The sequence below is a fragment of the Chrysemys picta genome, chromosome 11, assembly GCF_011386835.1.
Source record: "Chrysemys picta bellii isolate R12L10 chromosome 11, ASM1138683v2, whole genome shotgun sequence".
NCBI classification, from domain to species: Eukaryota; Metazoa; Chordata; order Testudines; family Emydidae; genus Chrysemys; species Chrysemys picta.
This window is the reverse complement of record NC_088801.1, coordinates 26,075,492-26,101,808: the sequence shown is the minus strand read 5'-3', so window position 1 is coordinate 26,101,808 and position 26,317 is coordinate 26,075,492. Positions and strand designations below refer to the sequence as shown.

The 26,317-nt window shown below is 38.3% G+C and overlaps 1 protein-coding gene across 2 annotated transcripts in view; it reads right to left on the bottom strand.

Annotated features, from left to right (window-relative positions):
* KIF5C (kinesin family member 5C) overlaps nt 1-26,317 on the bottom strand; it is a 122,421-nt gene that overhangs the window by 35,811 nt on the left and 60,293 nt on the right. For both annotated transcript variants that reach the window (XM_008171434.4, XM_008171435.4), the window contains exons 8-13: nt 24,395-24,519; nt 22,512-22,616; nt 21,983-22,131; nt 15,401-15,549; nt 9,650-9,825; nt 6,361-6,429 (exon numbers count right to left, since the gene is read on the bottom strand). In XM_008171434.4, the coding sequence (XP_008169656.2) occupies nt 6,361-6,429; nt 9,650-9,825; nt 15,401-15,549; nt 21,983-22,131; nt 22,512-22,616; nt 24,395-24,519 (773 nt within the window). The remainder of the gene's footprint in view (nt 1-6,360; nt 6,430-9,649; nt 9,826-15,400; nt 15,550-21,982; nt 22,132-22,511; nt 22,617-24,394; nt 24,520-26,317) is intronic.

The window sequence follows — 26,317 nt, the reverse complement described above, 5'->3', positions numbered from 1 at the left end:
AGCTTAATCAAATCCTATTATGCTACAAGATTCAGATAGAAACAAAAACTTATTTTGAGCAATTTCATAGCTTCAAATGCTTTTTCTACTCTGAATTCAATGCTATCCAAGCTAAGAACCAAAATGAAAAAGACTACAAGCCAAAGTGTCACAACTTTGAAGTGAACCACATAATAAGCTGTCTAAAGTAGCTTGGGGTGTCTTGTGGCATTTTGTTATAGGGAATATTTTAACAGGAAAAACAGTGATAAACATTTTAACTTGAGTTAAAAGAAACTATAGACAGACTTCTTTTTTAAAAATTACTCCTATTTGCAGAGATCAACTTAAAATAAGCATTTTTATGCACAAACCGTTGATTAATAAAAAGAACACAGGTTTAGCATAGACTGATGGCTGTCTCTAACCTTCCTGTTATATCCATCTAATCCATTTCATTTTCAAATAAGAAGGGACGTAGGTAAGTTTATAGGATGGCGAAGATTGTGCAGAGGTCAATTTCATATTCTACTCTCATATCCTATTCCATCTTAATAAAAAAAATTAAACCATGGAAAATGCTTCAAAATTCAGATTGCACACTGAACTGGAAAACCTCTCAAGTAAAGTTACCTGTAAGAGAACAGTATCAAAATAAAAGAGAAAACTGAAAAGTATCTCACAATATTTATTGCTAATAATACACTTTTGGAAAGTCACAAGTTGAAAAATCATTGTTTAAAAAAATAAAATAAGGCAAAAAGCAGCACCAAATAAAGACTACAAATTTAATCCATCAATTAAAAGAAGGGGTTATTGATCGGGGTCATCCTAATGGCAACATCCTGGACATTTATTCAGGAGATGCTTTTGTTTTTAAGGGTCTCACTTTATGGGTTGTCTGGAGCTTGAAGTGCTGTAGATGTAGTTCTCCTAGGCTACTCACAGCCCTTAGTGCCAAATTAGTAGTCCTGGTGGGGGCTGAAGAATTAAATCCTGTCCAGTTTAGCCAGAAGGATAATGAACATGCCATGGAAGTGGACGGTTAAAACAATTAAGAAAAAAAGTGGAGCTCTGAAAGATGGTGTGGTAGGCTCTTTTCTCTACTGCCACACTTCATAGGAGTGATAAAAAGTTAGGTAAGTATGTGGTTATCATCAGCCTGAACTACCACTATCCACTACCTCTTCACCCCCAAGCCTTGAGGAAGTTCAGCTCTAGATACAAAACCAGAACTGAGATAGTATCTCTTCTCTTTCAATATATTCAGCATCTAGAGATGTCTAAGAGGAAAGCTGGAAAATAGGAAGTAAGCAGGTTAGTTTCAGGACATTTGCCCCTGCTCCAAAAGTGTGGAAGAGATGATTCACCATTAGGGAAATGCACCCAGCTGGTAATACTGTATCCTCAAAGTGAAGTGTTAGTTAATTTATCAGGACCTAGGGATAGGAGATGATTTAAACAATAATAACCAAACACCTTAAAAGTATTTCTCTGCTAAATTGACATGGACTACTCCTTACAATTTATTTAAAGATATTTTGATGTGCTTACCACTGTGGTTTCACAATACCAAAAATCCATTGGTGCAATATACTACCTAATGTGTAAGTGGCAACACTACCCTTTACTTGATTGCAGGTGAAGGGGGGGTGGGGAATCAAGACTTCAGGAGTTTAGTTATCTCATTCGCTACCGACTGGTTCACAAAGAAGAGATAAGCCTTAATACTGACAGATAGGTGCAAGGAGGAGTTCTCTACCTTAAGGGGTACAGATCTGTGTTTCTGGAATTCTATTCCCCATGTTTCACAACTTTGAGATGTAAGCTTCACTGTGGGGGCTATTAGAAGCAGCGTATTTACTACAGAGGCCAAAGAGAAAAAAATCAGAATATATAGGAGCAAACAAGTTATTGGCAATCCATCCAAAGGACGAATGACTGAAATCTTAGGATGGTTGGAACACTGTGAAAGGTCAATTTATGAACACATACCTAGAAAGAAAGCAGACCAGAACAATTTATCTAGCAATTAAGCTTAATTTAGTACATGGAGTTCTACCCCTCATGTTCTAGTAAAGTTTAGGCATGGCCTTCCTGCGAAGATTCAGAACTTCATCTGAGAATACCATATAGCAGGATGTAGCTCAAGTGTATGTACTTTCACCTGAGAAAGAAATAGTTAACCCATGGCAAAGGAATTCTACTGGTATTATAACAGCATGTGTCCTATCCGTAACATGGTTTATAATAGCATTGAATCTACTAGTTTAATCAGCCAGAAATAAGTGCTCTGGCTAATTAGGGAGAACAGCCACGTTGCATCATATATCAATGAACTAATCACAAGCAGTAGTAGACCGCAGGTGGATCATTTCAATGAGAGCTGTGAGAAGCTCATGAAGTTTACAGACATGAAGTCAAAGCCTCAAAAACCTTAATTTCCTCTTTTAGAGAGTCAAACTAACAAAAATATTGCACTGGCCTCCAGAGGTGACAGACTGCCATCCCCATTAGAAGAGCCAGTAAAGCTTCTAAGCCAGTGGTACAACACTAGCCTCAGGGATTTTGATAATAAAGTTGGTGAAGCAGGAATGAAAGCAAAAAAGAAAGAAAATGGTCACCATGGCAGGGATTAGAGGCCACTGAAAACAAACCAATATTAAATAAGGATCCAGAGGGAGGCAGGAGATGAGCTAGAATACAGGAGACTCCCAAGTAAACAAACATCCAAAAGGAGAGGTTTCAGAGTAGCAGCCGTGTTAGTCTGTATCCGCAAAAAGAAGAACAGGAGTACTTGTGGCACCTTAGAGACTAACAAATTTATTAGAGCATAAGCTTTCGTGGACTACAGCCCACTTCTTCGGATGCATTTATTATGCTCTAATAAATTTGTTAGTCTCTAAGGTGCCACAAGTACTCCTGTTCTTCCTTATCCAAAAGGAGAGTGATACAAATAGCCCAAGAAATAAAGGTAAGAAAATATGCCAGAACCTAGGAGTACAGAAACTATACAAATGGGGAACTAGTGAAAATGAGTGAGATTTGGACACTAAATTAGACTTACAGACATTAGAGCCACAAAGGACTACATTCTTTTATGAAACAGAAGTAGATGGCTTAAAACCCTATAAAGTTAAGAATACACATCAGCAAGTTGTAGAATGTAATTGGAATATTATTGCCAGCAATACGTGAAATGCAACACTAATCAAGACACTCATAAGAATAGCCATACCGGGTCAGACTAATGGTCCACCTATCCCAGTTTCCTGTCTTCTGACAGTAGTCGGTGCCAGATGCTTCAGAGTGAATTAACCGAACAGGACAATTTATCAAGTGATCATTCCCTGTCATCCAGTCCCAGCTTCTGACCATCTTGATTCATAGCCATTGATGGAGCTATCCTCCATAAACTTATCTTATTCTTTTTTGAACATACAACATCCCCTGGCAATGAGTTCCACATGTTGACAGCTGTTCAAAGATGAACAGTCCCAGTCTAATTTCTCCTTGTATGGATGCTGTTCCATACCCCTAATCATTTTTGTTGCCCCTATCTGAACCTTTTCCAATTCTAATACATTATTTTTGAGATGGGATGACCAGAACCACATGCAGTATTCAAGCCGACCATGGCTTCACATAGAGGCATTATGATATTTTCTGTCTAATCAGCTACCCCTTTCCTAATGGTTCCTAATATGGTTAGCTTTTCTGACTGCCGCTACAGATTGAGCAGATGTTCTCAGAGAATACTCTACAATGTCTCCAAGATCTCTTCCTTGAGAGTGGTAGTTGAGATTATGTTTTCCAATGTGTATAATTTCCAATGTGCCATTTTGTTACCCAGTCACCCAGTTTTGTGAGATCCCTTTGTAATTCTTCACAGGCAGCTTTGGGATTAACTATCTTGAGTAATTTTCTATCATCTGCAAGCTTTGCCACCACACTATGTACCCCTTTTTCCAGATCATTTGATGATTATCTGTTCTGTTCATTCCCTCCGAAGCACCTCTCCTTGGCCACTGTGGGAAGACAGGATACTGGGCTAGATGGACCATTGGTCAGGCCCAGTATGGCCGTTCTTATTTTCTTATGTAATATGTTGAAAAGAACTGGTCCCAGTACAGATCCTTCGGGGACCTTCTGAAAACTGACCATTTATTCCTACCCTTTGTTTCCTATATTTTAACCAGTTACTGATTCACGAGAGAACTTTCTCTCCTATCTTCTGACTGCCTACTTTCCTTAAGAGCCTTTAGTGAGGGACCTTGTTAAAGGCTTTCTGAAAGTCCAAGTACACTAAATCCACTGGATCACCCTAGTCCATATGTTTGTTGACCCCCTCAAAGAATTCTAATGGATTGGTGAGACATATTGTGTTCATCTAGGTTTCTGATCATTCTTTTTTTACTATGGCTAACCTAGTGAGGAGGGTTTTAAACTAGATTTGATGGGAGCAGGAGACAAAAGCCCACATGTAAGTCAAAAACATGGAGATCCGGGACAAGGGTCAGAACCTAGGTGGAACATGTGCCATTACAGGAGGAATAAGGGCGAGAAAAGAAAGAACATAGAGGGGAAATCAAATCAGTATCTTAGATGTCTGTATATTGATGTGAGAAATATGGGGAATAACCAGGAAGAACTGTCAAAAAAGAAAAGAGGTGGGTGAAGGGGCAAATTTTGCTCTGTTTAACTGATCTCAGTTCACTTGCTGCACTGGTGTATCGGAGTTACTCTGTATTTACACTACTTTAGCAGCAGAAATTGACCCAAGAAAAGCTTAAAATATTTTTTAAAAGTGGGTCAAACTGCAAAAGAAAGCACAGCAAAAATAGAGAATTTAACTCGCTATGAAACATTTCACCTCCTCCAAATTTTCCGAAAAATACCACAACTACATTTTGGAAGCTCAGTAATAGTGATTTAGCATTTATACAGTACTTTACATCTTCACACAATTACTACTGTATCCTCTTACCATCTCTGTGAGGTAGGTAAGGATCATCCTCATTAAAACACACACACACACACACACACACACACACACACTTCTTTTTCAGACACAGACACTGATATAAAGAGATATTAACTGATTCACTTCAGGCCTCAGAGCACATCAGTGGCAGTGCCAGGATGAAAACTCAAGAAAAACTGGTTCCATTTCCCACATACACTCCACTAAACTATGCAGCCTACCCATCAGTAATGGCCAATCCTGGGCATTACTAATTCACCAGTAGTAATAATTTTTAAAGCGTCAGCATTCCCAAGGAAATCAGGTAATTGGCTAACATCCACCTTGGCTTGCATTTTACAAGACGAACATACTGAAAAATGTTTTACCAGCATTTCTCACTTTCAAAACCCCAGAGCTAGCATCCTCTATATAGGGGGGAGTGGAGAGGGGTGCAAACATTTTGGCCCGAGGGCCACGTCCAGAAACAAAAATTGTATGGTGGGCCATGAATGCTCAACAAAATTGGGGTTGGGGTGCGGGCTCTGGGGTGGGGCTGGGGATGAGGAGTTTGGAGTGTAGGAGGATGGCCTGGGCTGAGACCGAGGGGTTCAGAGGGTGGGTGGGGAATCAGGGCTGGGGCAGGGGTTTGGGGCGTGGGGAGAGGCTCAGGGGTGCAGGATCTGACCGGCGCTTACCTCAAGTGGCTCCTGGAAGCAGTGCCATGTCCCTTCTCCGGCTCCTAAGCAGAGACGCGGCCAGGCGGCTCGGCATGCTGCCCCATCTGCAGGCACCGCCCCTGCAGCTCCCATTGGAGTGCCGGATGGGGCCATTGGAGCATGTAGGAGCCAAAGCAGGGCCATGCCGCGGCTTTCAGGAGCCGGTGGTGCAGCCCCCGACCTTGCGCCCCAACCGGAGCGGGGCCGAGCCACGTGGTGTGGCTCACAAGCCGGCTTAAAATGGCTCGCGGGCTGGATCCAGCCTTCCGGCCATAGTTTGCCCACCCCTGCTCTATATTATGGCCCAGCAATACGGTGTATTTGAATGTGTGCTCATTTAGACTTCAAATTCTCAAGGTGACCAGACTAACAATTTAAAGTTTAAACCCTTCCATCTGTCACATAAGGCAACTGACCTCACACTTGGTAAGGCAACTCGCATCTTTTCGTGTATTTATACCTGCTCCTGTATTTTCCATTCCATGCATGTGATGAAGTGGGTTCTAGCCCACAAAAGCTTATGCCCAAATAAATTTGTTTGTCTCTAAGGTGCCACAGGGACTTGTCATTGTCATAACTGGCTAAAAATCTGTTGGATAAGACATCTAACAGCATAGCTAATACAGTAATGTTAAAAAACAAAAGCTCTCTGTGAAACAAAACTTTTGTAACAAAGGTTCGTTGGATATATTTTTTTACCTCATCTTGATCCAACATTTGTTGTTTTAGTTTCTCAGCCAACTGGCTCTGCTGGTTGATTTCATCATCCTGCAATTTAATAAAAAGATTTATTTCTGTAATTTGGATTTGAACCCTTTTCTTTTTTTTTGCAGGACCTGGACAACAGTAATGCCCCAAGATGCAAATGAAATGAGTATAAATATGGATGAGCAAAAGAAAAAGAATTATAAAGAACAGCTACATTAGTGATTAGATGTCTCAATAAAAATCATAACTTGTAGCTAAGCAGGCTTGCCTCAGATCATGACTAAGACACTGAAATGGCAGTAACTGCATCAAGCAAACAAACCAGTAACAGTCAATTTGTAATTGTATAACACAACAAGATCTTCAGTGCTAAGATTGCAGACTTCAGTTGAGGGCTTTTATATCTCATCTCTCCCTGCTTACACTGAAAGAGTTCCAAAATCTTGACAGTCATGGTGCCCCTAAAATGGAGGTGCTTTTATAGGAAAAGATCAGTCAGCAGTTTTACTGTCATGTTTGACTTTCAAAAGTTTAATTTAGCTGTGATAATATAGATATTATTTTATAAAAATGTCTGCCGCTCTACTCTGAAAGGAAATAGATTAGAAATAGGTTTATTAAACAAGAACTAGGGCTAGCCCTGAACTTCATTAAAAAAAAATACATCATAAAACATGGGATGTGTACACTTTGTTACATTTATATCTTTCCTTCCCTATCAAAGACCTTGAAGGAAACATTATCCACCTTTGTGTGTCTACTGCAACTCTAGGTGTTCAATTCTATTGACATTTCAGGTTTTTAGTTAAGACAATATCCTCAGGGTTAGAAATTGTTGTTGAATGCAGAAGTAGAACAGAGATGTCTGACTCCACTGAATATATTCTCTAAAAGCATGGATTCAGACAGACAGGTCAATCCTGGCAGCTGACAAAGTCACTCTCATCCACTCTTGTGAAAAGGGATGTCTATCTCTAAAGCAACTCAGCATCTAAGTGGCTGCTTTTGTGCCCCATCAAAGTCAATCAGAATTCTGAATTTTCCTGGCAGCCATCCTAAACAATAGATTGATTTCTGATGACAAGGCTAGCTATCAGGTACAGTATATAGGACACTTCACTCCCAACACTTAAAATGGTCTTTCAGATTTCCTATAAACATAAAATGTGGGTTCTTGTGAGTTATAAATGGGAAAGCCTTGTTTTTATACTAGGGAAAATCACCACCCTTCATATTCCCTACAATAGTGTAATAATGGATTGAATTGTGCATTCCTATATTTCCTGGAGAAATAAATCTCAAAAAAGTGCAAGTGACTAGAACAATCTATAGTTAGTCCTTTGAAGAATAATATAGCCTGTGTGGGGTTAGAGGGGACAGGGGGAGAGTAAATAGTTAAGTATTTTATGACTAGAATTTTTACCTCTTGATAAGCTATGTGGAATATCTGCAATTTCACCAAGAGGCTCAGATGGTATTTTGAAAATCAAATCAAAGATTAAAACGCTGCTTGATATTTCTGGGGTCAGACTGTGCATGGTCCTTGTCCAAGAGCACAATGAAAAGCACATGTTCAAGTAGCCCTAACACTCTCTCCCACTTCATTCAGGACTCAGAGACAACTGCACTCCCTGAGCTCTGCTGAGTCCAACAGCTTTTAGCTATCAGCAGATACAGAACCAATGCAGCTTTTTATGCATGATTTTCCATTTGTGTTGGACAATCCTGATGAAAAAATACATGAGTTAAAATGAAGTTTTGGTTCGGGAATATTTTTAAGCAATCAGTTTTTGCCAAAATGTTCTGATCTTTTGGCACTCCTAACATATATACTTACAGTTAAAATCTCCCGAACAGAAGTATTTTCTTTTGTCACCCAAGCCCAACTATTCAGAATGATAGGTGCCCAATAAATTGATCTATCATATATTTGAGAAGTACTGATAATGTATTGGACCTGCACAAGACAAATAAAAGACTCCTGTCCCGAGGTACTTGCATTCTAGGAGACTGACATAGATCAGACAAGATGCATTCATTAGAAGACCTAAAGGATAGTCTTAGATTTTACTTGTTAAATTAAAATCTAATATTTGTATCTCATGCTCTCTTCCCTCCCACCCCTGCCTTCTCCTAAATAATGTTGAGATGAGGTGGTAGATAACTGATGTGGGTTCTGGATCTCCTGGAAAAGGTGAGGGATTCAGGAGGAAGTGGGTCAGAACCTTACAAATTAATCTCAAGCTTTCCCTAGACTTCAATGAGAGCTGTATAGAGACATACATGAAGAGAGTGTGGAGTAAAATAGATGGATACAGCAGATCTGGTGGTGGAACTTTGAATCCTGGGTTGCTTCCTACCCACCCAGAAAGAAAATTCATGGGGCTCAAAATGAAAATATAGAAAATCTGTGACCACACTGAGTAATTATGTAAAATGGTGGATTGGTAGAGGTTTAGTAAGTTTCAATTATATGGCTCTTGTGCCAAAATTCACTAGATGTTAAAAATATATATTATATATATATATATATATATATATATATATATACACACACACATACACATACACATCAAACGGGGCTGGAAGGCTCTCCCCTGTTCTATTTTCATATCAGCTAGTGTGTATTAAATATCAAGCTGTAGGTATCAGATGAGCCTACTGTTTTTAGGATGATTCACCAGTAACGGAAAAGTCGAAGTCTATTTACTGTGCTGTGCAGTTATAGTCACAGTGGGACTGCATAAGGGGAAAAAATAATCCATAAGACCAGTATTTACCATAAACAGGGGCACTCAAGAGTAACAGCAGTGAGAACAAAGTTCCTATACACAACACAGAGAAATCCCTAAAGCAGTTCACAGTTCCACACTACAGTTAGACTGAAAATGAACAACTTAGAGCAAGAAAATTGAAGGCAGTTAGGATATGCTTACAAGCCAAGAATACACACAGAGACTAGTTTAAATAAAAGTATATAGCAGAGAAAACGTTTCTTAAAACTATATAAAAACTGGAGTAAGCCAACAGCCCCCGACCTGTGGGGAGGGGCAGCCTCATAGGTGCCTCTCCCCACTGTGAGGGTAGGCAGCCGTGCGCATCACTCCCAAGCTGTGAAGATGGAGGCAAAGCCTATTCTAAATAGTAAATAGAAAGGACTACAGTTTGAGATTTGGGAAGGATACAGCACTGATAATGCAACAGCTAGGTACATATACCCATTGACTGTTGGGAAGCAGTTTACGTACATAGAGCAGACTCAAAGAAACAATTTCCAGACCTTGTCATCCAGCTGTCTGTACAGACTGGTAATCTCTTCATCGTATTTCTGCTTCTCCTCAGTTGAGATGCTGGCAACAACCGGTGCAATGTTGTCAATGATGGGTGTGTTGTCACATGCCTCCAGATTTTTCTGCTCCTTAGCACTGATCTGCTCATTCTCAGGCACTGCTTCTCCTGCAGTGGCAGAGAGGAAACAGTGACAGGGAGCTGGTCATTAGAATCCATGAGAAATAGAGGCACTTCTGAAAACAAGGGTTAGACAAGAGGCCAGGAACTCAGCTGTCACACTGGTCCCTAGCGCAAGTCATAGGAGCCTGAAAGAAGAGACCATAAAAACAGCTATTCAGCCGGATTCAGGGACGGGATGGCCACACTCCCACACTGGCAATTAGGAGGAGGAGTTATGGTAAGTAAGAGGGGGAAAAAAATCAGACTCATTTTAAAGCGTATTAGACTTAAGTATCTATTTTCCCCATTTTCCTGTTGTCCTCTCCTTCCCACCCCTACGTATTGCTATAGGAATACAAAGATCAAACAGCTGCATGAAAACAGCAAACTTCCAGTACAGTCGCAGAGATTGAAACAGGAAAAAGCAACATGCAATTGTAACTCCGGGCATCAAAAGTGGAATAATTTAGATTGGTATGCAGTGGCAGAATAAAACTAGAAATGATGTTTTTAAACTTTTTTCTTCAGAAGAATTTTCTCTGAAGAATATTTTCTTTACAAAAACATATGTGCGTTCCAATTCCTAGTCTGTTGCAATTCATTGAAAAGGAACAGGCAAGTAGTTAATGCCAAAAATTGACTTGGTGTTCATTATAATCTGGTGGGAACACTCCTCTAGTTGGTAAATACTGTGTGTAATGTGTGGGGAAGGTTAAATTCCACTATTCTGCATGAAGATTTTTTTAAATCTAGAGAATAGCTACAGTTTAAGGCAGAGCCTACCAAATTGTTGTTCCATAGATGAAATAACTAGCAGTCACTCCTGTCAACTGTGCAGGCACTATCCATAACACTGCTAGGTAAAGTAAATAACGCAAATGTAACAAAACAAAAGGAGACATGGTAATTCAACCCTGGGAGAAAGAATAGGGCCTGGGAGTGTAATGATCAATGTTTCCCAGATGTAATCAGACAAAGTTAGTGAGAAAATAAAATTTTCAAGCTTTAAAAAAATTACAAAATTATTAGACATATAACACAAAATCAAGCACCATAGAAATCCTACATTAAAAAAATTCCTTGTCTTCATTGCTGATATCACTTTATACGATTAATACTGAAAATGTTAAATTTAATTTATTTTTCACCATTTATACTATTGATTTAGCTTTTGCATTTCGCTCATATTAAATAATGAAAGCCGATACTTTCTGGCCTTGGGAACTAGAACAGTGCTGTTACATTTGTAAATAACCTGTACAAAAGAAGTTCAAACATTTTAATTTTCTTTTTTCTTTTTAAAAAAGAAAAACTTTTTCATTCATGTTGCTTTGTGTGGAAAAACAACCACCACCAAAATTTGGATCTTAAAACTATATGACATTATCCTTCTTACTGGAACACACAAGTCAAATTCTGTCCTTGGGTACGTGCACACTTAATTGGCGCTGACTGACTGTCCTTGGGATTTGTGCACACATCTTTGTTTCTACTACAGCTTCATTTGGAGAGAAAGTCACCTTTTATGGAGCCTTCCACCAAACAAAGGTCAGACAGCCAGCCAATAATATATTTCTGATTGCAGTTAATCTGCTTGTAGGCCAGGCCAGTGAGACAGAATTGGGTTGAGAAAGTGCATACATTAAAAAAAAGACAGTTTGCTGTAAGAGCTGATTACTCTGCATACAGCCATGCATCTGTGTTCCCTTTTCTAAAATGCTACTGTCCTTCTAGGATGGAAAGGAGATTTGGAAAGTTACATTTAACAAACATAGAATCAAACATACAAGCATATTAGGAGACTATAAATTCCCAGCACTACACAAGACCCAACACCAGACAAACGGTCTCCATGGCAATTTCACTGCACTAATGGAGAAATATTCCCTGCACGGAAGTGGCCTGAGTCTCCAGAGATGGCCCAAGAAAGCTATCATTACAGTCAGTTGACTGTAATAAGGAAGACAACCACAAACAACACCTGGGGAAAGAGAGCATTTATATAAACGGAAAGGTTTGATTTCTCCTGCTTTCAGCAAAATCAAAAGCAGTTGCCTCTTCCCAATGAAGATTTTACATATGATGTTCAGAATAAGTGTAACTGATCTATCTTCGGACCACAAATTCAAAGGTTTTCATATCTGTCCATGCCAAATCACTGGTGTGCATTTACTTCAGATTACCAGCCTTTTTTGTGTGTTGCATACATTAACCTTTCGATTACTAGCTGCAGAAACACACAGGATTTGGCTGAAGTAAAAAAAATGTTTTTGTAATGACCCCATTCAAGTGGTTTTTCCCATAATTACAGTTTATTTTTAATAAGAAAAAAACTGCAGTCAAGTATTAAGTAAAGATAGTCACAGTTAACTATTTGTCGAAATGTCACTACTGTATTTGTCAGAATGCTGGAGTAGATAAAATCCTATAAATTAGCATTTACATGTTGAAATTTCAAACACAAAAACTATACCAAATTACCTTCTCTCCCGCTAAATGAACTGAACCCTATGCAAAGAATGGAATAGCAATTCCACTCTTTGTGCTACTCAGAACAGCACATTTACCGATCTCCACAGAAATTCCATCTGAAAGCCACAGGAGGGCAGGCAGGCAGGCGATCAGATTGACAGTCTCTAATGCAGTTCTAACGGATTGCTTATTCTAATGCCAAACTCACATCTAGGAGATATCCAGCTATACTAGAGGCACCAGAAAGTAGAATTCCATGCTGGAAAATAGTGATTAAAAAAAATAAAAATAAAGGTGAGAAATTAATAAGATCCTTTATAAATGTTTGTATCTCCTACTGTGCCTTCCTGTGACCCTATGTGAATTTTAGTACTTATGAAAGATACTGTAAACTGCTTGCAGTCTTGCCAGCTGAAATTATGGGTCTAGCTCCAAAATTTGCTGTGCAGCTTTTTACTTCCAGAAGCTGTTGATACACTGGAAGAGAACAGAGCTCTGTGCAATTAGTGATAGCAATTCCAGAGGCCAACATCTGCTTTCAGCTGCACCAGTGTAAATCTAAAGCAGCTCACTAACTTCAGTGCAGTTACTCCAGATTTACACTGGTTTAATTGAAAACGGAATTTGGACCTAGATGCCTTATAATAATAGTACGTATTCTTATTATGCTAGTTTAATTATTTTGTAACAAACCACAGTGAAAACCACATTAGAGAAGATCTCTTACAGGAAAAAAAAAATCTTAACATTACATTTTTTTGTTCGTAAATTTCACACTTATTTACCAAGTAAATGCTATATGATTTCATAACTACAACAGCCCAGTTACTCCAGATGTACCTCATTGAACGCCGTAGTAACAAATAAATTACAATATAATTTTCCATTCATTATGCAGTTAGACAAGCAACTGTGTAATTGCAGCTATCATATGACCATTTATGCTCTAGAAAAATTACCTGAAATTGTGTTCACTTGCAGTAAATGAATTCAATTTAGTGGTTAATATAGACAAAATCATTTAATCACAAATTCCTTCATTTCTTTTGAGCAAAGCCATTGGAACACACCGAATTTGCAGGTTAAAATTAAACAAAAGACTATTTTCAGATCTTGCTTCACAAAAAAAATAAAATGAAATAAAATAAAAAAAATCTATACCAATATTTTGCCCAATCTGGGTGTTTTTATCAACTCCAAATGCAGAAAATGATCTTGTCCTAAAAGTTATTACACACAAGCGTGAGCATGAGAGGATGACCAACATGTCCAATTCCAATATTATTAGTATCTGTATATAGGATTTTTTTAAAGCTTTGTTGAAAACTAGGATCTTCCTTGCATCTATGGATTTCCAGCAGCATGAACATTTCATCTGAGTGTTAAAGAGTCAGGAGATTTCTACCATACCAGGAAATGAGCTAAACCAGTGGAGGCTAGACTAGGATGAACCAGACAATGGCAGGCATTACTTTAGGCTTGGCTGCAAGTGGTTATAGCCTGATGGTTGGGTCAACAGTTCCAGTTGCTGTGAGGTGGAAGGTGCCATTAATTAGATGTTTGTTAAGTATGCTAAACTTAAAGCAATATTGATTATTTAGGCTTGGGGTGGTTTTGGTTTTTTATATTTTAAGTTTTAGTTCTCTATTACATATGTTCCTAAAGTGCGCAATAGAGACCTGAAACTTTAAAAAAAAAAAAAAAAACCACGCAGTAATTGATATTGCTTATATAGGCTCCTAAATTGTGGTTCATGGACTCCTCCTCCTAATTTTCTCAACTGCTAAACAGCATTAAGAGACACTAAAAATATATACTTCCTTAATACTACTTTTCCTCATAAGCAATGATGTAGTTGCAACAGACATTATGCGATCATAAATGTGAGGAAACAGCCCACATACTCATGAAGAGGAGGAAGCAGATTGTTCATGAGACTTTCTCTGTAAAATATGGCCCTTACTATGGAAGAGTTTGGGACCTCTGTTTTATCGACTCTGAATTGGATCGGTTTGGGAAAGTGACAAGCCAGCTTTTTAAGAATATTGTCTCCGTCCTCTCTCAAACCCTTCGAAGAGATTGTGACCACTTCTGACACGGAGATAAGCACAGAGGCAGCTGTGGCTGCTGTTCCCCATAAGGGCAATGAAGGCATCTGCGGTCACATAGGGGATGTCTACATTGCAGTTAGACACCCTCGGCTGGCACAGTGTAATTGAGATATAGAAATATGGGCTCGAGCTTCAGCCTGAGCTCTGTGACCCTTTCACCTTGACTCCAGTCTGAGTCAGAATATCTACAATGCAATTCAACAGCCCCTTAGTCCACTAGTCCAGGCTAGCCATGGGTTTTAATTGCAGTGTAGACATATCCCCTAAGGACAAAAGTGATCTAAAGATTCTAAGGAGCGATTAAAATGGCCAACTTTGCAGAGTGGTGATCTTGAAAGGAATTATTCTGCTTTAGCACAATGATTCAAAGTGGTAAGCAACATCAATTAAACAAAGGCAGAAGATACTGCAATACATCAATTAAGCTGCTATGCACATCCATCCCCAAACTCAAAGGCTTTAAAGTTTCTCCAAAGACACTATGGTGAAAGTAGGTACTCATGAAAGTGAGTCTTTAGCACTGTTCTGAGACTAGTACAATGCAGACAGACGCTGTACAAACTCCCTTATACAACTGTCACAACTGTCACTCCAATTCAATCCTGATTTATTACTTCCTATTCCTCTGAGCAAAAAACCTGCTAGTTATGGCAAATAATACAGCAGTTCAGTAGTCTGCAGTCTAATGGTGATGCAACTAATTTTTAGTTATGACAACTCAAACCCAGTCTTCATGAGGTGAGACTAGTGAACTAACTCACTAGGCCACCTTGGTACCCCAATGTTCCATTTTTTCTGATGCTGTAATATATATGGACCTAGTAGACTGAATAATCACTTATCATGGAAGTGTCTTACCAGTTCAACATAGTTCATCAACATTTGGAAATTTTGTATTTTTCTGTGTTGAAAACTTGTATGACTGTTTTGCAATTCAAAGAAAGATTTAAACATCTAGAATGAAAAATAAATACATATTTTGTTTCATCGTTTCTTACCATTTCTCCACCTATTCAGTTCCATCTCCAGATGCTGGATAACATTCTTCAAACTCTTGTTTTTGTCTTTTTCCTTCTCATATTTTTTCTTCCATTCTTCTGCAGTCAGCTCTAGATTCACAGAAACTGTGTTCTTAATAGTCTTGGCTCTGTGCAATAATAGGGAAGGCATGAAAATGTAAGTGATCATTAAATTGTTTTCATCACAATATTTCTCAGTGTAACATAGCAAGGATTCAGATTTAAAAAAACAGAACCAAAACACGAATGCCTGCACCTTAGGAAATAAAGTACAATGCCACAGTTCACTCTTCTCTTAAACACCTTGGCCCCTTGGAGTTTAAATATAAAAATGTTCACATAGCAAATGCAGCAACTGATTAGTAAAGGGATCAAGTCTCAAAAAGCAGAACCACTTTGAGGTAAAGAAGTTAAAAAAAAAATCCCTTTTATATTTAACAAAAAAAAAAAACACACCACAAAAACCATGCTGTGGAAGGTATTCAGCACCAGAAAGTTTTGCCTTGATGTTCTTCAAGTTAGTTAAAACTCATGTCTGTGAAGAATTCTCCCCCACAGCTTGGTTAGAAGAAGGATTCTGCATGTAGAGTTAGGAACAGATTTTCATGTACATTTTGTAATTCACCTTGGACAGTATAAAGTAACACTGTATACCACTTTAGCACAAAAATATTAAATCCAGCTGAATTTGCAGGGAGAGTTTAAGCAGGCAGAATGTAATTACCCAAATTGTAATGTGGTTGGGATGTCATGGCTAACCCTGTTCTCTCAAAAGGAGAGAAAAAAAATCTTTAGTGACCACAGCTAGTAAAAATGGATAACTTTACTTCCCCTTTAAAGATGGCTCCTTCAATGGCATGCTGCTCCCAAAAGCCATAATATGGCACTGTCTCAGAACTGAGTAAGAGTACCACTTACTAAAATCACAGCACAACTACATGAAGAATGCTGACCTTTCCTAGGGTGTCTCCCGTCCAGATTCTGACCAGGGCCAAAACTGCTGAACTTGAGAGATCCTGCCTGATGTGCTCCAAGAGAGATACAGGCCAATAATACTAATAATGTTTAAATTGTTGGTGCTTAATATCCAAAGGCCTTTGTGTGCCTTAGAAAAGCATACACAATTATAAACAAAACCATAAGCCTTATTATACTGCTAGAGTAGAAAGTAAGCAAAACCTTACTACACATATCAACAGTAACAATGAATGAAGTTGATTCAGTTGCAATTATTTTATCCCAGCAGTGATTGCAGTTTTGCACAAAAAATCCCCACAAAACCCACCACCCAAAACATGCAGGACAATTAGCAGGGCATCTGCTTTTGAATATATGTTTTCTAAAAATAAAATGAGTTAGGAATAGAACTGAGCGAATAACTGATTTTTCAGGTTGGGGGCCAAAGTGAAAAATAAAAAAATTGATTTAAACCTAAAATTGAATTTTTAGTTTTTTCCTCACCAGAAGGGGGAAAAATTGTTTTGGTTCAAACAAAATATTTTGTTCAACCATATACAAATGTCAGGGGGGTTTGTTTTATTTTGGATCGTTTTCAGGTGGGGTTGTTGTTGTTTTTTTTGGTTTGTTTGTTTTTAAACTTTAAAAAAAAATCTAAACTTGGAAACAAAATGCCACTTTGAAATGAAAAGTCAAAACATTTCATTTCAAAATTGTCAAAACAAGCAGTTTAGATTTAATAAAAATCCCCCAATATTTTTTTTTAGCTGAAACTATTTATTAAATGCAACTCAAATTAGCAAATAGTTTCAGTGACATGAAAAAAAATGCAGTTTTCAGTGAATTTACTATTACCCACACAAATATCACCAGCTCTAGTTAGGAAAGCTACAGTGTTGACTGCCCTTGGATTGCTCAACTATAGAGCCAACCAGAGTGAAGGCAACACAATCAGGTTAAACAAATTTCAAGCAAAAGAATATTAAGTACACCTAGGACAAGCAATTTAACAATCAAAAGATGCAATGTGTAAAGCACAAATGCAGAAAAGCTGATAAACTACTTTTCTAAATAGATTACTTCCAATGACTAGCCCAGAGACACAGGATAATTATTAGCTGAAAAGCCTGATTATTGTAATGCTTTTAACAAACTTTCTTCATGGCTCCATTAAGTGATTCTAAAAACATGTTTGATAACAAAAAACCCTGAAAACATTATGTCAGCAACCTCCATCTCTCGCACTGCTCCTCCACATCCCAGCCACTACACAATCAATCATTCTCACTGCAATTTTTACTGCATGTTGGATGCAGTAGTTTTATTACTTGCATCTTTGGCACAGAGAACTATCCTCTGCCCTTTTTACTATGGTATGCCTATGAATACTCCAGGGCTGTCTCCGAGCACTGTCTTGTTATTCTTTCAAGCCTATTTCAAATTTCCATTCCTATGGATTGTTCTTCACCCATTACTAGTGTCATACGGTCAATAAAAACAACAAGGAGTCTGGTGGCGCCTTAAAGACTAACAGATTTATTTGGGCATAAGCTTTCGTGGGTAAAAAAAACACTTCTCCAGATGCATGGAGTGAAAATTACAGATGTAGTAATATAATTACTTATTATTATACTGACATGAAGAGAAGGGAGTTACCTCACAAGTGGAGAACCAGTGTTGACAGGGCCAATTCGATCAGGGTGGATGTAGTCCACTCCCAATAATAGATGAGGAGGTGTCAATTCCAGGAGAGACAAAGCTCCTTTTGTAGTGAGCCAGCCACTCCCAGTCCCTATTCAAGCCCAAATTAATGGTGTTAAATTTGCAAATGAATTTTAATTCTGCAGTTTCTTTTTGAAGTCTGTTTCTGAAGTTTTTTTGTTCAAGTATGGCTACTTTTAAATCTGTTATAGAATGTCCAGGAAGATTGAAGTGTTCTACTGGCTTTTCTACCCTACTCAATATTGTAAGATGGATCTAAATAGATGACCTTTAATCCTAGAAAAGTAACCACTTAATGTAAAATGTTTTAAAGGTGGGAAAATGCGGCTTCATCAAGGATCTAACCAAGGCCAGGAGGACCCTCAAGAAGGAAACGTAAAAATTATGATAATCCATAAGCCATAAAATATTCAGCAACTTTCCCTTCATATTTAAAATCTTATCCGTAGCCTAATCTGCAAATAGCCCTACTGGAGGAAAAAGATGCACAACCAAAAAAGCGTTCTCGTTCTGGTTTCCTTGGTGACTGAAGGATAGGGATAGAAAATGTTCACTGTAAATATTAATATTCATTTACTTTCTAGAAAAGCCTTAGAGAATGCAGGGTAAAGATCCTTCTGTTCAGTTGATCTTAACACAATACAGCAGCAAACCTCACATTTGTATCTTATTGTTCACAGTGAACTGCTCCGCATTAGGGCCACTATAGCTCCTGTTTTAGTTCACTTATGCATTATTGGGGTGGGGGCAGTTAGCTGCCATAATGTATCAAGAGAGAGAAGGGCCATCTCTACACTACCACTTATGCGGGCAAAACTTTTATGTCGCTCAGGGGTGAGAAAAAACCACACCCCTGAGCGACATAAAAGTTTTGCCCGCATAAGTGGTAGTGTGCACAGCGCTATATTGGCGGGAGAGCTTCTCTCACTGATCTAGCTACCGCCGCTCGTTGGGGGTGGTTTAATTATGTTGATGAGAGCGCTCTCTCCAGTCATTGGAGGAAGGGAGGAGGAGACAAAAAAATCCTGGGATCAACACAGCTACAACACCACTGATTATAACAAGGGAGTATCCTGCTATTCTCCCAACACCCACAGCTGGGCTGGCATCCTGGCCCTAAATGAGAAACATTATAGATGATAAAAAATAAAACATATCTTGAGATAAAATTGCTTTCCCCCTCCTAGAAAAATACTTAGCATTTTTAGCATGGAACTTTGTTATTTCTAGTTTTACAGATGACATAGTAAGTGAAACAAATTCACAGCACTGCGTCTATTATTCATGCAGCAGCAATCAAGGCTCTCCTTAGCCAAGCTGTGCTGAGTCAGCCAGTTTCTAAAAACTGATTTGCCTTCTGAACAGAAGGTCCATTTTTGAATCCCATAGAGATGAAAATCCAAATACAGAAACTGGACTTCTGATGTTCAATACACTTCGTATAGCGGTATAAAATGAGGTTTTGATACATATATGGCACTATCTACACACAATGAATGTGCAAATCATTTCCAGTAATGTTAGAGGGGATTAAGACATGCTTATGAAGGAAAAGTACCTTTCATGTTCTTATAGCTTTAAAAATGTTACTCTATATTCACCTAAACTGAACTGGAAAATTATATGGTGTCCAACTTGGTGTGTTCTGACCTTTATCTGTACAAACAGGCTGCTCAGTGTTAACCTCATCTAGCCCCCAATCTAATGAAGCATTTACTCACAGGATTAAAGTTAAGCACCTATTTAACTGCTTCACTGGACTGAGGATCTATCCAAAAAGGACCAGGGACAAGCAAATTATTCAGACAGATGGAGCTGGCACAATAGGGACTATTTATTTTGTTATGTTATGAAGAGGTGTAAACCATTCACCAGAAGGAATTGAATTCAAAGTGAAAAAATTACAGCTATGAAGAGGACAGCAATGTGACCCCATCATACTGTTTAACAGTAACTCCCTGCTCCCAACCTCTAACAGTGGGCAGTATGCAAGCCAATAAGCCACAACTACTGACCCATTAGATAGCAATGTTTTTATAATTATTATTATTGCATCCTAATATTTACTCAGTTTCACTACTCAGTTATCAAGTATCAATAAGGAGCAAATGTCTCCAAGAAATGTAATTTAGTTTTGCATGATGATACACATTTAAATGAAAACAAAATTAATGAACAAGAAAATCTTAAATAATAATCCCTCAGTCTAATCACAGAAATGACTATTTCTCCATTTTATAGTGATTTTTGAATTATAATTTTGTCATAACTACAATGGGCCAGATGTTCCACTCCCACCAAAAACCCACAACAAAAGCCCCCATAAAATTCTCCCTGGGGAGTTCTTCCGTATGTTCCTATTCAAAGTGAGCAGTTGATGGTGCCACAGAACAGGAAGGGGACAAAGACTCTTCTCCAATGGCAGCAGAACTCACAGGAAGTCAGTCGTGCTTCCCATAGCTTGTGTCTGTTTTGCCATGTCTGGGTCCTACCTGCCCTGACCGGGTCCTAGCAGATGCCAAGGGCAAGTTAATACTGGAGCAGCATCAGAATGTCCATAAGGGGACCGTGCTGCAGAATGGCTTCACTCACTGTCACCTCTGGCTCCACCCACTAACTACCCCACACACCAAAGCTCCAAATGCATAGAGGGGTGCATTCAGTTGAGCCTTTTCACCTCCTCCTTTGCCCCCTCACCTGCCCCCGCCCCCCCCCCGATATATTGCACTCTTTATGCACCTGTCTATGTGCAAGGAAGGCATCATCATCAGGCACCAATTAAGAAACACAGGTCCCATCCTTCTCCCACTGAAGTCAATAGCAAAACTCCTATTAACTTTAATAGAAGCTGGGATGGGGCCATAATGAATAAAGGGTTGCCAGGTAAAACTTTCCACATTCTTATATCATCCCATGTAAAATGCTCCTTCAGAAGGGTGGGTTTTGTTGCAAATTGTTCATATCAGGAAACATAACCCAATTTCTGACAGATAAATGAGATTCCAATATCTTATACAAATGGTTAAGTAAATAACATTGCAAAGAGCAATTATTAGCACATATTGTTTTATCAGTCATACACTACACAAAGCAAGTAATTTCCAAAAGTATCAGAGACTCCACAGATTATAATAAAAACACTAATTATTTAATGAGTCTGGCATTCCCCCCCACCCCCACCCCGACAAACTCCCACCATGGACTTCATAGAACTGTTTCTTGTGGACCAGTGCGAGAGAAAGATTTTCATTCTGACCATTTCCATTCTTGCCTTCATCTCCAGAAATCTTTAAAAGTGGCAAGATCCCAGTTATGCAAAAAACCTACTGAAATAGACATTACACACAAATCCACATTATACTCCTCCTAAGTAGCGGCAGAAAATGTTTCCTTTGCAGTCCCGTCAGTTACATCAAGGTGTCATTCAAGGAAAAACTAAACCGTAAAAGATTCAAAAGCAGCCTCAAGTGAAAGCTTCCCAGATGAAGCAAAACCAGAAGTTGGCTACTGGGTTAGCTCGGGGATGAAAAAACACAGTGATGTTGCCATTTCCACAACATTTTAAAGTGATGCTACTGTGCTTAGTCCTTCCAGTGACAAGAAGTGGCTTTGAACTCTTGACCAGTGTTGTTTCCTGCCATTGTAACATTTACTTTTTCTTATAATCCAAGGAACAACGATACTACTTATATTTCTGTAGCATCCTTCAGGACAAACTAAAAAACTTTTTAACTGCAGTTTGTACAGAAACTGCAGCCTCCATTTAAAAACCAATTTCCACCTAACATAGTTCTCTTCTAAACACTCTGCAGTTCAGCTTGTTCAGAACATGCTGGCAGGGCAGACAGAAGAAACAACGTCCAGCCCAATGCTGGGACTCACCTTTGTCCAAACATTAGGGTAGACTTGGTTTCTGCTTCATTGAAGATGGAGGGAGAACAGCAAATAACAATGGTAGTTCTGCAGTTCCCACCTAGGGAGTCTTGAAGAATGCGGGTCATTTTGCTGTCTCGGTATGGAACATGGGTTTTCTAATTGAAAGACAGATAAATTACTCTTCAAACAATATTTTTTAATAGGCACATTAGAAAGAGCATGACGTACCAACAATTTAGACTTTACTGAGTTTGCAACGTGTGACATACGTATACTTGTTTTAATTCTATTAAGATGTGTTGTGCCTGCTAATAGTTGAACTGGTAGTCATTAGGAGTTAGTTTTCATTATATTTTCTAAATTAAATAGAAAAAGACAGTGCTATATTAGTTTACAGTTCAAAGCTAATACTCCCCTTTCTCCTTTCTAAGTGGAGATGTCAGCTTATTTCATGTCTCCATGGTAAAGAAAACTGATTGACAAACATACTTATTATTATTATTTAGTAGCACAAAAAGTAAAAAGGATTACTTACAGTTCCCTCTGCCAAGGCTGAGATCACGTTGCCCAGAGCAGACAAAGACTTATTGATATTTTTAGCTTCATCAAGAACAGAGCCCTCTGCTCCAGTTTTGCTGACCTACCAGATAGCAGAAACAAGTCAGACTAAACTGTCAATGAGAGCTTGTGCAAATAATATTACGATAAAGGAAGAGACAATGGAAAAAATAGAGAACCTTGGAAGAGAAAAAATATGTTACCCTCAAACTAAAGAAGTTATTTAAAAATGTATCTAATACTTTTAAAGCATCTTAGAAAAAGTCTATTTAATGGCATTTTCCATCTCTCTCTTGATTCTCTTCCCATTAGCTTAAAGAAGGAACACAGTCTATGGGTGGGTCCTTACTTGGTCAAAGGAGTTCAATGGGAATTTTAAGAAGTATAGGATCTGGCCATATATTTCTTTTTATTGTACCGCTGAAGGTACAATATATGCCTGATATTACTTCTGCATCCAGCCATGGGAAATGGATGCTACCTCACAGACAAGTGAAAAAATTTCCCATCCATGAACCGGCTAGCCTACTGAGAGGCTGCATAATTTCAGGGTTTTTTCTGAATGCCCCCAAACCAATTTAACAAATCTCAAATCTGTGAATTTAAGGATGAAGCGAAGCTAACTGGGAACTCATTTTCCAAACTGCTATAACAATATTCTGAATTCTCTAATAGACATAAAGAAATGTATGCATGAATTTATTTAAAGTGAAAGTGCTTTTTGCTGCCACAACGTAAAGGCAATCTCCAGTGGAATTATCAACCAATATATGAAGAAGGCTATTTTACCAACCACGCAATATACTGCAACACAACATTTATTTTACCCATTTGTCTCTAAAGAGAGAAAAATAAAGTCTATTACCATTATGGAAGAGCCATCTATACTATTTAAGTTTGATTATTTCTCAAATACTTAGTGCGAAGCGTGTGGGTGGAGAGCACGGAGAAATGCAATAGAGTCCTAAATTAGATCTGAAATAATCCTTCTAACCAAGGAATTTTTTATTACTATTTATTTACAGCCAGACATTCTGTCTGACAGCATGTTAAGAACATGCTTTGATGTTCAGATCAATTCTGGGCAACAAAATGGAGATTTGTTCCATTGTAATTCTATTTGGGCTCATTCTTCTGAGTAAAAAGATACAAATTTCATTCTGCTTAACATTTTTTCTGTATCCAAATGAAAGCAAAAATAGCTTACGCCATCAGTGTTATGAAAATTATCTGCAGGGAGCCTCAATAACATCCATGTAGCTTTCAGCTATACCAACTGTATTAAATACTAATGTCTCAACACCCTAATATGCTAAAAAACTGAAGCACTGTCTGAATTAAAATTACAGTAATGGCCCAATATAACATCTTACAGAAAGGTTACATGACCCTCTCCCCCCAAAAAAACAAAAACTGGTGGAAACTCTATACTCATGCCCATAACAGCTTTCTCTAGATGCTAGTGAACAAAACTGGCCTTTCATTACAGCAAACAGGAAGATACATGCTCCGATACAGAATGTGTCAATTTATATGAAAATTATGTTGTTGCAATTCACTCCATTACAAATTAACGACCAACTACAGATGCTGTGTTTTGCATTTCGTTCTAGTTAGTACTACTGACCTGTTGCTTTTCCCCACCTTGAACTCCAAACATGTCACAGATTAAGTTTGAGCCAATATTCTTAGTATCTACATACTAGACTTTTAATAATAAATAAGATATGCTGCGTTTAGTTCCAGAAGTTGCATAAAACTACATCCATAGATTTAAGCTGCACCAAAACACATTCAATTTAGGAATACAATAATACTTCTAAGCCCGGTAAAAATTACTGATAAAAACATACTCATTACCTTCTCACTTCCAGCCAAGTCAACCAGATAAAGCTTTCCACTGAGTTTCTTTTCAGTTTCTACATTCTCTTGTTTAATATTAATCAAGAAGATACTGTGGCTTCTAGAGCTGTGTTCATTCATATCTATAAAGAAATAATACTTAATAGTTTTGTTTAACACTCCCATTTGTAGAGATTTTAAAAATCTGCCAATATATGTTATTTCATTTTATCATAGTTGGCCTGTGATTAGTCAATAAGCATAGAAGCTCCACACAATAGTCTACTCAGAAGTATAAATTTCAGACAACTTCTTGAACCCTCCTGAAAGCAGTTGCCCCTCAAGAGTAGAGACAAACATTTATGCGGTCTAGACTGAGCTTTTATTTTCCATCTACATGGCTAAAAAGTTAGCCAGATTCATGACACATGACATGATCCTGGGGGGATAGGGTGGAAAATATGAAGCATTTCTTTAGAAGGACCCTCATCAAATAATTTTTCATAAACAGCATACACTTTGGGCCTAAATTGAGAATCCTAATTTGTTTTCACTAAAATAAAAAGTCAATGAAAACCCAAGAGATTTAGGAGTACAAAGCAGAATTACAGATGATATTCCTGTGATCAAAAGCACCCCTGTATTCACACCCTACACATTACTGTAATAATCTCTATGCAAAATATACCTTGTCAGGTATAATTTAAAAACTAACACCACACTGATCAATCTTCTTGTGTAACCTAAGTATGAGATGCATATTAAGAGTTATGAACATAAACTGAAATTATGACTACAGTGTGTTTACCAGACAAATCTGGGGAGGGGGTAAACAAAGGACAAGATGATGCCTCTAGCCAGGTGTCGTCAAAGCGGATTGGAAATCGCCGGTCAAGTGGCCATTCTTTGGCAATGAAGGGGGCAGGAACAGATCTATCTGCAGCTTAGCAAACACGGAACCTCTTTCTCTAAGAGACTTCATATTTCTTTTCTCACAGCTGGAATGAACTTTATCTAGGGATAATCCTCAGGAAAATTAATTTCAAAGGGTGACTGGACTATAAAAGTGAGGGGAAAAAACATCCCAAGCTCTCTCTCTCTCTCCTCTTACATAAGATGACAAAGGAACCAGCCCTTGCACTTTGGGATTGACTGATCCTGACATGAGAATTTGATTATCCCTGTTGCTGGGACCATGTAGTAAAGATTTTACCTTAACCAAGTTTAGCTTGTTAAGTTTCAGCTAGTAGGAAGCGTTTTATCTTTATTTTTTATAACCATTTCTAACTTTAATACCTTATACTTGTACTCACTTAAAACTTTTCTTTGTAGTTAAATAAATTTGTCTTATTTTTAATCTAAACTAATCCAGTTACCAAATAAAGTAGCAAACTGTTGAATATTGACTCTTTAGCAAGGGCAACAGAACTTTAATATCTAACCTGTCCAGGAAAGGGCTGGACAGTGCAGAACATGTTTTTGGAAAAATCTGGGACTGGGAGTATTTTAGGATCACCCTGCAAGTAGTAATCCAGGCTGGCGGAAGACACAGTTTGACTAGAGTGTTGCTGACATGCTGCTGGGGTTGGAGTTGCTGGACTAGGGGTGTAGCTGTACACAGACATTCAGGGTGCAGCCTGCGTGTTGTTAGGTTGTTTGTGAGCAGCCCTAGTTGGAAGCTACAATAGCAAAGCATTGTGAGGCATCCAAGGTTGTGGGGCAGATGGTGACACAGCCTCTTGCTAGTCTGGATTGCACTCCTGGAACATGACAATTCCCCTGCTGTGTTTGGTAACAAGTGCATAGCATGTGCACACACCCACACACAGGCTAGAAAATACATTATTAAAAAAACAGTACTGTAACAAGAGAATGAGTATGGTATATTGGAATGGGAAGGAAGTTTGTTAAGGTGTGGAGTGCAAGTGTTTTTGAGAATTA